Below are 14,004 nucleotides of genomic sequence, written 5' to 3' on the forward strand. Positions count from 1 at the left end.
AGTTTACAAATTCTTTGTGCATGAACTGGTTTCTTTTATTGTTGAATCTGGAATTTTTATATGAATTAATCTATCGCATGTACTAGCAATGGTAAGAGATGCCATTATTATTATTACACTTTTTTCTTTTCAAAAAAGGATATAGGTACGGCTTTTATCCGTAGCTATAAATCTTAAAAATCGTAGCTATTACTAACTTCGGCTTATAGCTATGGATCTAGTCACACTTTTAACTACAAATATTAACCGTGGCTATTTGTACATCTCACTATAGAAAGTTTAGCTACGGATTATATCTGTAGCCGATACATCTATGGATATGGATTAAATTCGTAGCCATAGGCTGTAGCCCTATGGCTACAGTATCTGCAGCTATGGTCATGCTACAGACGATAACCATAGCCATAGGTCTTTAGCTTCGATATCCAATTGATCGCTCCACCCGCTGGCAGAAATGAGTAACCGGAAGTCGACATTCTATTATCCACATTAACCACGTAATCTAAATCCGCAGAGCCTACTAGCTTGACCCTTGATTTTTCAAAAGATAAGATATAGTTTTGCTTACCTCAAATATATTGAAGTAGCTATTTCACTGCCTCCTAGTGTTGCTGGCTGGGGTTAGACTTGTATTTGCTAATAACACCAATCACATGTGAAATATTCAGTCTTATACAAACTATGACATACATTAAACTACTAAATGTACTCGAATAAGGCACATGATATATAACTTGCTTTTCTTCATCTATTTTAAAACACTGTTCAGAAGAAAACTTAAAATGAGCCGCATGGGGAATGCTGACCAACTTTGTCTTGTCCATCCCATACTTCAACAATACCTTTTTAAGGTATTTTGCCTGAGATAAACATAGCTTGCTCCTCTTCATGTCTTTGTATATATAAATGGCGAGAACTCTCTTTACAACCCATAGATCTTTCATCTCGAATATCCTTGATAACTGAGTCTTCAATATGACGATCTCAGATATGCTATGACTGACGATAAGCATGTCATCAACATGCAATACCAATATAATAAATTTTCTATCACTCAATGTCTTGTAATATACATAATGATCATAATAATTCCTTGTAAACTTCTTACTCACTATGAAAAAAATCAAATTTCTTGTACCACTGCCTAAGCAACTACTTCATGTTGTACAATGACCTCTTTACCATACAAATCTTATTTTATGCCTCTTATATTTTAAAACCTTTTGGTTGCTTCATGTAAATCTGCTCTTCCAATTTCCTATGAAGGAAAATAATCATCACATCTATCTATTCCAGCTTAAGATTGTATTGGGCAACCAGCGCTAATACAAATATGATAGATACTTGCTTTACTACGGGCATGAATATCTCAATGAAGTTCATACCTTCTCTCTGAGCATATCTCTTCGCTACAAACCTTACCTTCTACTTGTCATGTTTCTTTTAAAAGATCTACTTGCACTAGGTTTTATGGCTAACGAGAAGCTCCACCAGCTCTCACGTCTCATTCTTGTAGAAGGAGTCCATCTCATCATTTATCACTACTTTTCACTTTTCAACATTTTTTTAAAAGAAAATGCTCGATGTATATTAATTAGAAGAAGAGAACTATACAACACATCCACATTCAGACTTTGTCAGGGAGGAATCCCCAGATAAGCTTATCGTATACTACGTACATCGTATACCAATGCCCAGCCCCGCTAGACTATCCAAATGGACCTGCCTAATGGCCCCTAGCCCGACCCTATCAAAGAATAAAAGACCCCTGACAGATTAGGGCAGATCATCGACATTTGTAGAATAAAAGGAGTCTTGAAGCTCCGACCCCCTACGGGCCATGCCATTGCTTGCCCGTTGCTTTCCCTAAGAACATGGTTAATATGGACATCTATGTTATCCTTGAGCCTGGTGATTCTCTGCAGCCAATATTTCCATTTCCAACTAGGGTTGGACTCCCTTGATAAAAGCGATACCACCATTTTAGAGTCCGATTCGAACATGGCGTTATGGAGTCCCATTTGCATACAAATGGAGAGGCCGTTGAACACCACTTAGAGCTCTTCTCTAGATTTGAACCCAACACCATAGCCCATCGAGAAAGTGAAGAGAAGTTCCCCTTGATTGCCTTTACAAATTCCCCTGCCACCCAAAAGGCCTAGATTGCCCCTAGCTGAGCCATCTACATTTAGCTTGACAGACCCTTTGGGCGGCCTACACCACTTGACCACTTCATATCCTAGCCTTGCGCCAATTGCCATGTTGATGTCTAAGTCCCTCAGGACTTGTTGATTAGCTTTAGACTGCCAGGAGGGGAAGGAAAAGATAGGATCGTTGCTCAGTGCTACAACCACCACTTCACACGAGCTACACGGAAGCTGTTAGTGGAACCTTCTCCCCGAATCTAGCAGGGTTACGGGCAGCTTAGATATCCCATAGAATGAAGCTGGGGGCTAGACCTTACAGATAGGAGATGGGCCTCAGCTGGGCGGAAGGAATCCACCATTACGACAGCTTGTTATCGATTGAATGATGGGCCAATGGGGGTAGTTGAAGATGACACAAAAATGGGCCCATACTTCAACCGCCAAGGAGCCATGGAAGAAGGTGTGATCAGGGGACTCGATTGTGGGCCTGCTGTCCAGCTGGTTGGCGCAGTAAAAACACTTCGAGGTAAGGTGGATGCCTTTGGATTGGACCACAACCTCCAATGGGACAGCCTTCTGCAGGACTCTCCAAACGAACAGGAAAACTTTTGGTGGCATTTTGGTGTGCCACACCCATTTCGCCCAACCCTTTTTATGTTTCGTCTCTCTAGAGAACTCCTAAGCTAACTTGACTGAAAAGGAGCTAGAAGGCTCGAGAGGCCAAAACTTATCTCCAATTTCTTCAGAAATACCATAACCACCTCGAAAAACAAAGTTGATGACATCTTGAGGAAGGAAGGAGAGAATTGACGAAGGGGGAAGGGGAGCATCCACCCCTAGGAAGTCCTTGATTTGGAGGGACAATAACGCTGGAGGGATGGGAATGTCTACAACGCTATCCAAACGCCCCAACCCAGTCCAGTTGGAAGACCAAAGGTTGTTGTGACCTTGGCCCACATGACATTGCATTATCTGGTCTAGCACTGGCAGCAAACATTTAATACTTTACCATAGGGGGAGGGGTTAGAGGACGTGAAATCTGTCTCGATTGTTGTATATCTCAGTCATACTTCCTGCGCATGAAATCACCCCACATATTGTTGTTTAAACTGAATTTGACTGACCACACCATTCTGAAATGGAGGGCTTTCATCACTTCTTTAAGTCTTCTAAATCTCAGGCCACCTTCATCTTTAGGGATTGCTAACTCTTTCCAGCCCGACCAATGGAACTTCCTCTTGCCGTCTGCCCAACCCCAAAAGAAGTTGGCAAAGTCCTTTTCTAAACAAGCAATAACTGAGGTCGGGATCTGCGTTGTAACCATGGAATGAACTGGAATACTGCCCAAAACATGCCACAATAGAACGCCACAGCCCGCCTGAGATAGACACCTCGCCTTTCACCTCGAGATTCTGGCTTCCACCTTATTAATTATGGGCTGAAACATAGATCTTCTTACCCTACCCATACACAATGGCACCCCCAAATAGACAGGGTAAGCATTAGATCTGGAGATACCTAAGCAGGACTCAATGGATCTGACTCTCGATGGCAGGACTTTAACAGAGCAAAGAAGGAGCTCTTGTGAAAGTTCACCTTTTGCCCAGATTCTTCTTGATATGCTTGAAGGAAACCTTTGATCGACCACAGGGAGGCAACCCCTCCACTCAGAAAAAGCAATGCATCGTCTGCGTAGAGGAGGTGCAATACCTGCCGACACCCTTGTAGCGACTTGAAAGGCTTACATGTACCTTGATTGACCAACTGGTTGATCCCTCTACTAAGGACTTTGTTCGCAATAATGAATAGACTTGGGGATAGCGAGTCTCCCTATCGTAGACCTCTTAAGGAGTGGAAGAAACTAGCAGCTTCCCCATTTATGAGGATGGAGAACTAGCAATTGGCCCAGCATTTTTCAACCAGGCTGATCCAAGCTTTGCAGAAACTGAATCTCTCTAAGACGCACTTCAGGAACTTCCAACCTACTTTACCGTAAGCTTTTTCCATGTTAAGCTTGAGAACGATATTACCTCCCTGGACTTTTCTATTAATGTCTCTGATTGCCTCTTGGTCAAGGGTGATGTTTTCTATAATGTTGCGGCCTTGTATAAAGGCGCCTTGCTCAGGGGATATGAGGGAAGGCCCTAAGCTTGGAAGCTAAGATTTTGGCAAAAATTTTATATACAACATTATATAAACTAATGGGCTGATAATCGATGAGCCTTTTTGGGGACTAGGACTTAGGGATGAGACATATGAGAGAGGATGTGAATGCCCTGGGAATCTCCCAGCCCCGAAAGAAGTACATTACTGCTTTATGAATATTCGGACCCACAATGTTCAACATCCCACAAAGAATGCACCTGAGAATCTGTCTAGCCCAGTCACACCGTCTTTAGGGAGGGAGAGGATCACCTGATGGACTTCCAGGAGGGATGGGGGGGCCATGAGCTGCAAGTTTTCTATGGTAGACAAGAGCTGAGGGATGACTGAAGGAAGAATGGAGGGGGCTTGACGTTCTTTTACCTTGAAGACAGATTGAAAGTATCTGATTGCCTCCTCTTTAATTACTGTCGGATTGTTAAGAATCTCCCCTGACTCCAGTTCCAATAGCCTGATTTCTGCTTGTCTCTAATTTGGTTTTGCCGAAGTGTAAAAAAAACTTGGTATTTCTATCCCCTTTTGCCAGCTAGTTGTTTCTAGACTTCTGCTTCTAGAAAATCTTAGCCTTAAGTTCAGCCTTGGAAAGATTGTTCTTAGCTGCTAAGAAATCCTGCTGGATGTCTATGTTCAGGCCTGTTGCTGAAAATGAATTCTGTATTTTAGCTTTTATCGTTTCCAGATCGAGCTCAGCTTGTTTCAACTGATTGAAGATACTGTCGAAGGACTGCTTGTTCAAGATCTTAAGGGTTGTTTTAACTTTCCTTAGCTTCATCTGGATGTTTAACATAGGTTGGGATGATGCTTCGCCTTCCCATAATTTACTAACCAACTACATAAAAGAGTCAGCCTGAAACCACATCTGTTGGAATCGGAATGGTTTGGGAGAGGAGATGGGGGGCTGCTTCGAAAAAAGGATAAGTAGAGGAGTTTGATCTGTGGATGCATGAGGCAAGTGCATGGCATGGCATTGGGGGAAGGCATTCCCCCAATTAGCGTTGAACAGCACCCGATCCAACCAGGCCCAAACCCACACATTCCTGGCTTGATTGTTGCTCCAAGTAAATTTATTGCCTAAGTATCCCTCATTAATCAGCCCATCTGTGTTGATAGCATCAACAAATTCCTCTGCACTTGCAATGTCGAAGTCTCTTCTACTTCTCTTTTCCAAGGAATTGACTACGGTGTTAAAATCCCCATAATAGGCCCATGGGCCACTGGTTGATCTTGATAGTCTTGCCATCTCCTCCCAAAGCTACCGCCTCTGGATCCTAGTGCACTTTTCAACAACTGGTTCATCATTAGCCTCCTAAACTAAACAGATCCTCCTTATCAGTAATGAGGGCAAATGCGACTTTTAAGTCATCCTTATATATTGCTGGTTACATGTGATTCCTTAGCGGATTCCTTCTCATAGGTTGTAAGACCCTAACCCAAGTATGCACGCCGTTTCTTTAGGTCACGCGGTCCTACCGGTTGAATCCTGGCAACCCGCGACCTATGGATAGTGTTTGCGGTCATCCTTAAGTCCGGTCTTGTTGAACTGACTCGGATCGACCTGAAAGCTATGCCATTGTAACTACATCGGCGCTGCGGTTCTAACACCGCATTCATACGTGAAACCGACGTGTACATCGCAAGTTATGGGTCACGCTTGATTTGGACCGTTGATTTTGTGTAATGGTGGACCCCACCCTAGCACCACACACTTCCCCATGTGATGATGTCATCCCTAGGCTTAGGCTCTCCAGCAAGCCTACACCCTACACCTAGAAAACCTATGAGCCTACAACAATGTTTGTATCATCATAGCCTCATCATGGTTTTGTCTATCCATGGAGAGAGAAGTAATCATTTCTCTCTCTTTTCTACCAAGCCCTTCCCTCTCATTTTCTCTTTCACTCTCTTCTCTCCTCCTAGCAAACCCATGGACATTCCCACCCTCTCCATTTCTCCAGCCCCCTCTCCCTCAAATCCCCTCTAATCTAGCCTTCAACAACTCATCTCAACCTTAAGAACCCCTTCCTTAGAGCATGAAGATCATGTTGATGTAGATTTGGAGATTGGATCCTTAGAGGTGGGTGCATGTATTTTCTATTTCAGATTTCATTGTATTTTGGATATTCTCCATCTTTTGTTTTCATGATTGGAGTATGTGGGGCTAATCAAGAGATGTTGGTGGCCCCAAGACTCCATGGATGTGGCTTGAAGCCCATCCTACATTGCATGCATGTTACATGTAAGGGGCCCATTCTCCATGGACCCCTTCATGGCCTTTTCTTCCTTTGATCAGGGATTCTGGGGTCATCTAGACCCTTGATCCTTGATGGAGATTAGATCTCCACTATAGATCCCAAGTCGGAATCATATGATCCATGTATATCTTATGTATATTGTATAATGGAATGTATATGCATGTGTGATAAAGGGAAGGGCCTCAATCTGGTGGAGACCCTTCTCTTGTTGCCGGATCCTTATTTTTCCCTTATATATAACCTCAATGTGTGATAAAGGGAAGGGCCTCAATGTGTGATAAAGGGAAGGGCCTCAATGTGTGTGTGGCCCACCTTGTGGACCAACAAAATCCAGATCGTCCATGGAGGTTGGACATTCATGACATTCCACCTTGGACATGTGGCCTCAAAAATCCACCTAAATGAGGCACATGTAAGGGGTTTTTGTTATTGGGGAAGGTCTGGATGTTTGTGGGGCCCACTAGGGTGGTCCATCCCATGATTTCCTAGGATTAAATCCCATTTTAAATAATGTTTATATTTAAATCTTTTAGTTATATGTTGCTGTCCAGAACTGTCTAGACAGATTTTTGGGTCAACTTGAGGCCAGATTTTAGGACTTTTAGTGGAGAGTTTTGTACCAAGTAATATATAAATTTTGAAGATGTATGTCCCACCTATAAGCATGCCAATTTTCAGACTCAACTGGTCTCATTTGGGTCTCCAAAGGAGTGGGCCAATATGGGTATGTTGCTAAATTTTTTGCTGTAAATTCCAGCAACATTGTCTCACACAAAACCATAATTTAAAAATATTTTCTCTAATGGTGGGCTATCTTTATGGACTTTTCCTTATTATATACATGATGAGGGACTTTGGCCCTAAATTTTTAGATTTTTAGAGGCCCTGGACCAACTCCATTGGAGTGCCCAAAGTTGGTACAACAACATACATCGCTGGAATTTTCTTCTACCTTGCTATCCTCTTGAGTTGTAGCTGATTTTGGGCCCCAGCCCAGTTGGACTTGTGTATGTTTACTGGGCCCACCTCTGATGTATGTGGTGCCAACCAGTTGGACCAGCGTCCCCTACTAGACGTCCAGTATGGTGGACTATCCATGGGTTGGCCCACCATGATGTATGTTTTGTGTCCATGCCGTTTCCCCCTCTGTGGTGGCCCAAGAGGATTGTGGGACCACCCCAGGGGACATACCATGTGGGGCCACCTCAGGGATGTGTGGAGCCCACTTTGATGTGTGTATGGGCCAAGACGCCCAGGCCTTGGGACGCCCAAGCCATGGGCTGCTCCTGGGCCTACAGCCCAACAACAGGCCCACTTGTTTTGTGTGTACCACCCTCTTTCACCATTTGTGGGGCCCCCTTTAAATATTGTTGGCCCTTATGGAAATATTTTCCACATGTTTTAACAAGTATCTGGGCTTCAGCAGGCCCAAATTGTTGATGGATTGAAAATTCAGTAAGGGCCCAAATGAATATTGTTTTGGACTCAATTGTATGAGATGTGGATGCACACCTATTTTAGTAATATTTTGGGCTTGATTAGTGCCTTTTTGGGTTTGATTAGTGCATAGTTTGGCTACCCCTTTTTATGGTCCTTGTGGCCCCACGTATGACTAGATTTTTGGGACTTCATAATGGGCCCAAAGTGGGCTGGAACATCCCACCTTGGCCCAGCCATATGTTGGGCTGATTTTCACCATTTAGATGGACTTGTGGGCTATATAAAGGTGGTTTTGGGCCCTTGGGTGCTCACTTAAATGTGCTAGTTTTTGGGCTGATGTAAAGGGGCCCATTCCACCCAAATTAGACTTGTTTTTGGGCCATGTATTTGTACCTATGGGCTTCCCCTTAAGTTCACCAAAATGTATGGGTTTTGTGGCTAATGAGACTTGGGCTTTGGGCCTTGGTTTCCCTCCTTGGGCCATGATTGTTAGAGGTAGTATTGGGCCTACTTCTTTATGCCTTTTGTGGGACTTTGTGCATATGGTTTGGATATGGGCCTTAGGCCTTATGTTTATGTAGTTTGTGGATTAGATGCCTTAGGGCAATAGTAGTTGAAAGTTGAAAGTCTCCATTTGGACCCCTCTAGGTCCATTGGTTGCTAAGTGTGGTTGAATGCCCACCTTAGTCTCTTACTAGGCCCATTTCCATATTATCTAGGCCCTATCTTTGTATGCTTAGTCTCGTGGGCTACCCTAGGTAAATGAGCCCCCAATAGAGGTTGTATTCCTTATGAGGAATTAGTTAAGTACCTAGACCCTTCATAGTTAGGTAGAGAGTACATCTTCTCATTCATCTCATTGGCACCCTTATTCAACTTCATAGCCCATTCCCATACGCATCATATGCATGCTTGGTTGAGGTATGATTGACCATGGTTGTGCCATTGTGTAGGACATGTTGGTATCTCCTCGTGGGATGGAGTTTACCCTCTTGAGCACGGTGGATGCTTGGGATTGATGCATGGTTGATTGTATGGTTTATGCATCTGGCATTGCATAACACGTGGATATTTGCCCTTGTTTCATCAGGGCCGTAACCTCCATAGAGATATCATGGATGGCCGTGTATGGACACCGGAAATGATTCTTGAGCATTTGGGGTGCATAGGATATCCCTAGGTGAAAGCCCCTAAACTTCCATGGTACCGAGGAGATGCCTCAACGCCGAGATTGAGTGAAAAATATGAGCACCCAAGTGTCTTACACAGCTAGGCTGCGACTCCCACTGTTGTGAGGTCGGTTGAGATGGGGTTTGGCCTTACCCACCTGAGTGAGGGGGCATAACTAGGTTGAGTTTGACCAGCTCATGAAATGGGTCCGCTACCGTCGAGCCTCGCTGGTAATTGGCTGTCCATAGGTGGGTAGTGAGATCTCCTACACTTGTTTGACTGTGTGGGTCTATAAAGCGACAGTCATCCTGTAGTGTACTTGACCTCGGTGGATTCCTTATGATGGAACTGTACATAATGTGTGGATTGGATATGAGGACTGACATTACTTCGCATTGTATTTGCATCGACTGTATAAGCCTTATATTGCATCACCTTACTATGGCACCCAGTACTCATGTATTGCATTGCATAGCCTTGATACGACTTACTGCATTCATAGTTTAGCCTCGGTATGGCTGGAGGCGTTGGTATTATTCATTAGCTCCTTCTGTATTCTCCTTATTCTTCTAAACAACATTGTCACACACTTACACTGCCCTCTAAGCTTTCTATAAGCTTATGCACAATTGATGCGTGCAAGAGATCCTAGGTCAGCGCAGTAATGGAGGATCTGTGGATTGGATTGGCGCGAGCTGAGGACCTGTTACTGACATTTCCTTCCCTTCTTTTTATATTATGTATTTCCTTTTGAGCCTTGTACCTATAAAGTTTAAATTCTTAATGGATTTTATAGTGTGTTCCTTATTTATTTTCTGAGATTTACTTGCTATGATCTTGGGTATGCTCAATTGGATTGGAATTATAATATGGAATCCTCCTTGTAAGATCCGAGGATCGGGACCTGTGGCAGGAGCCGAGAATGGGGTACTCCGGAAGCTGTTGCGGTCGGAACCGGCCATCGAATTCCTTATGAGTCCGATCACTGAGTATGGGGTGTGACCGGAGTTGGTATCAGAGCATAACAAGTAATTTTGGAATAACTTGAGATAACATTGCATATCTGTTGCGAGTTTAGGACAAGTAGTGTCCCCAGAGCCTTCCTTTCGTTTGAGCCTGTAATATTCTAACCCTATGCTTTGTTGTCCTTGTTCTTCTATAGATGATGCCGCCTAAGCGAGGCGCTCATGGCAGAGGTGCCCATGGCCGTGGTTATCATCCTGCTCTAGCGACCTGTTCGACCCGAGCATATGCAGCTCCCACTATTGAGGACCCAGTTCCTGAGGTCTTGATTCTGCCCCCTATGGCGCCTATTCCCCCGCCCGGGCCTTCTGTTTTGGTTTCTGAGGCTCCAACTCCTTCTGCTGCACCCGTGCCTCCGTCTGAGGCAGGTGCCGCCCCCTCTCATCCTACGATTTCAGTTGGGGTTAAGCATTTTCAGCAGATGATGCAGGCCGTCACTGTTGTCCTTCAATCCTGTCAGCCTCCCGTCGAGATTCTTGTACAGTCTAACCTGCCACATTAGAGCGTGATCTTTCATGAGTTCCGACAGCATGATCCCCCGAGGTTCAGGGGTAAGCCTGACCCGTCTACCTCCGAGTTGTGGCGCACCAAGATCGAGAGGATTTTTGACACTATGCAGTGTCCGGCTGATTAGAGAGTTTCCCTAGCTACCTTTCTTTTCCAGGGCGAGGCCCGGCATTGGTGGTCATTAGTGTTGAGGATGGTCAAGCCCCAGTTTGTTTAGACTTGGGAGGAATTCATGGTCCGCTTCAACCAGAAATTCTTCCATGAGCATGTTCAGGAGCAGAGGGCTATGGAGTTCGAGACTCTAGTCCAAGGAGATATGACAGTGTCTCAGTACGAGGCCTGTTGCTTGGTTCTTTCCAGATTCACTCCTTATTTCACTGATGATGAGAAGAGAAAGGCTCACCATTTCCAAAAAGACTTGCATCCCGATCTCCGCAGTCGAGTTGTGGGTCATTGCTTAACGACATTCGATCAGGTCATCCACAGAGCGTTGGTATATGAGGACTGGGCCATGTCCCATAGGACCCGAGATCAGAGTTCCAGCGGAGATCGAAAGAGAAGGCCACCATCCGGCAGCTCCTGACAACACCATCAGCAGAGGCAGAGAGGCAAATCTGAGTTCAGGCAGCCTGCAGCACAGTTCGCAGCTTCATCATCAGCGCAGCCAACCGCTACTTCCTCCGGGCAGTTTTCCTGTGTTTGCTATGGATGTGGACAGACAGGGCATTGGAGGCGTGATTGCCCTCTCCCCTTGCAGCAGCAAAGGCCACCGTAGTTGCCTCCTCCCCATCCTCCTTAGCAGCAGCAACATCAGCAGTGAGCATAGCATCGGGCTCCCGCTCTTAGGCCTCCTCCTCAGCAGTAAAGGCTGCTAGGCAGCCTCCACAACGGCCACAGCAGCAGCAGAGACTGCAACAGCCGAGGGGACATGTAGCTCCCTAGTCCCTGAGTCGAGTATATATCACTACACAGCAGGTGCAGAGTCAGGACCCGCAGTCTTCCGGCTTGCTTCCTTTGCCGGCGCAGGGTAGATTTTATGCAGCCCATCAAGATCCGCTGTCTTCGACCGGTGGTGTTATCGATGGTATTTTTCTTGTTTCTGCTTGCATTGCCCATGTTCTATTTGATTCCGGCGCTTCCCATTCCTTTGTGGCCGAGCAGTTTTGCCAATCGACCGGTATCCTGTCATAGTCCGCGTCTGAGGCCTTAGTCGTTTCAACTCCCTTGGGGAAGTCTGTTGTTTTGAGCCATCATTGTTCTTCTTACCCGGTGTTGATTGGCGAGATGTTCCTGCCCGCCAATTTGTTCGTGATGCTGATGGCAGAGTTCCATGTTATCCTGGGTATGGACTGGCTTGCTGAGTACTATGCTAACTTGGATTGTGCCGCAAAGACAGTCGCGTTTCATATTCCCTACTTGGTAGTACTATTCCAGTTTGTTGCCGAGCCCAGAGGAAAGTCGTTATCTAGTTTATTGGCTTGTATTGTTGAGGAGTCCATGGCAGGGTGTTTTGAGCAGCTGCCAGTAGTTTTTGAGTACCCGAATGTGTTCTAGGAGATCCCGGGTTTGAGTTTCAGATTGATTTGGTGCCCGATACCGCACTTATCTCGAAGGCCCCCTACTGGATGACACTAATAGAGTTGAGGGAACTACAGGAGAAGTTGGATGAGCTCCAGGAGTTGGGTTTTATTCGTCCCAGCAATTCACCTTGGGGAGCCTCGGTATTGTTCATGAAGAAGAAGGATGGCTCGTTGAGGCTTTGTGTGGATTACCGCGAGCTCAACAAAGTCACTATCAAGAACCGATACCCACTTCCCCTTATAGATGATTTGTTCAACTAGCTGCAGGGTGCACAGTTTTTTTCCAAGATAGACTTGCGCTCCGATTACCATCAGATTTGGGTCCGAGGGGAGGATATTTCGAAGACAGCATTTCGGACGCGCCACGGTCACTTTGAGTTCTTTGTCATGTCATTCGGACTGACCAATGTGCCTACCATGTTCATGTAGCTAATGAACGAGGTCTTCCGGCCTTTCCTCGATTAGTTTGTTGTGGTGTTTGTTGATGATATTTTTATGTATTCGAGGACCCGCGATGACCATATTGAGCACTTGCAAATTGTGCTCAAGGCCCTCTGTGCCCACCAGCTGTATGCGAGCTGGAGAAGTGTGAGTTCTGGCAGGAGGAGGTGAAGTTCCTTAGTCATATGGTGAGGAGGGAGGTTGTCACTGTGGACCCCTCGAAGGTTGATGCAGTGTGTCAGTAGGGCCAACCCATGAATGCGTCCGAGATCCGTAGCTTCCTTGGTCTGGCAGGATACTATCGACGATTCATCAAGGGTTTCTCCCGTATTGCAGCATCGCTGACTAGTTGCCGTGGAAGGGCGCTGAGTTTGTCTGGAGTGAAGCATGCGAAGAGGCATTTATGGAGTTGAAGGACTGCCTCACGTCCGCTCCTGTCCTGACTCTTCCTGATGGGAGTGATGGTTTTGTTGTGTTTACCGATTCCTCCAAAATTGGCTTGGGTGTTGTTCTAATGCACCACGGGAAGCCTGTGGCATATGTCTCGCGCCAGCTTAAGGTCCACGAGTTGAACTACTACACCCATGATATGGAGTTAGCAGCAGTTGTCTTCGCACTGAAGGTGTGGAGGCATTATCTTTATGGGGTTAGGTTCGAGCTCTTCTCGGACTATAAGAGCTTGAAGCATTTATTTTTGCAGTCTGAGTTGAACATGCGACAGAGGCGATGGATGGAATTGTTGAAGACCTTCAGTACCACCCAGGTAAGGCGAACGTAGTGGAGGACACGCTCAGCCATCAGCCACGAGGTCTGGTGGCGCAATGATGGTTCGAGAGTGACAGATGCTCTAGGATGTTTCAGAGTTTGACTTTAAGTTCGGTTTGTAGTCTTCCATGGTTTAGCTTTCGAGCTTGTCGATTCAACCCTCCTTGGTTGCTAGGGTCAGCGAGGTTCAGCAGACGGATGAGTCACTTCAGGAGTACCGAGCAGAGGTAGCATCCATGGTGCAGTCAGACTGACAGATTGGTTCCGAGGGTGGATTACACTTCAGAGGCGATTGTGTGTCCCGAATGTACCAGAGTTATGTTGTGATCTGATGACTGAGGCACACTTATAAAGACTTACCATCCACCCGAACTCCACGAAGATGTACAGAGATATGAGGAGGCGGAATTTTTGGTCGAGGATGAAACGCCAGATTGCTAGCTTTATGACCTAGTGTGACACTTGCCAACATGTTAAGGCCGATCACCAGAGACCCCCTGGTCCCTTGTAGCCGTT

General features: G+C 45.6%; 1 protein-coding gene across 1 annotated transcript; it reads left to right on the forward strand.

Annotated features, from left to right (window-relative positions):
• The first annotated feature begins 10,934 nt into the window (after positions 1–10,934).
• Positions 10,935–11,577, forward strand: LOC131226975 (uncharacterized). The gene is made up of 2 exons (XM_058222666.1): positions 10,935–11,151; positions 11,225–11,577. The coding sequence occupies exons 1-2, from the start codon at positions 10,935–10,937 to the stop codon at positions 11,575–11,577; spliced, it is 570 nt and encodes a 189-aa protein (XP_058078649.1).
• Positions 11,578–14,004: the final 2,427 nt, after the last annotated feature.

Source organism: Magnolia sinica, chromosome 15 (genome assembly GCF_029962835.1).
Source record: "Magnolia sinica isolate HGM2019 chromosome 15, MsV1, whole genome shotgun sequence".
In the NCBI taxonomy this organism is placed as follows: domain Eukaryota; kingdom Viridiplantae; phylum Streptophyta; class Magnoliopsida; order Magnoliales; family Magnoliaceae; genus Magnolia; species Magnolia sinica.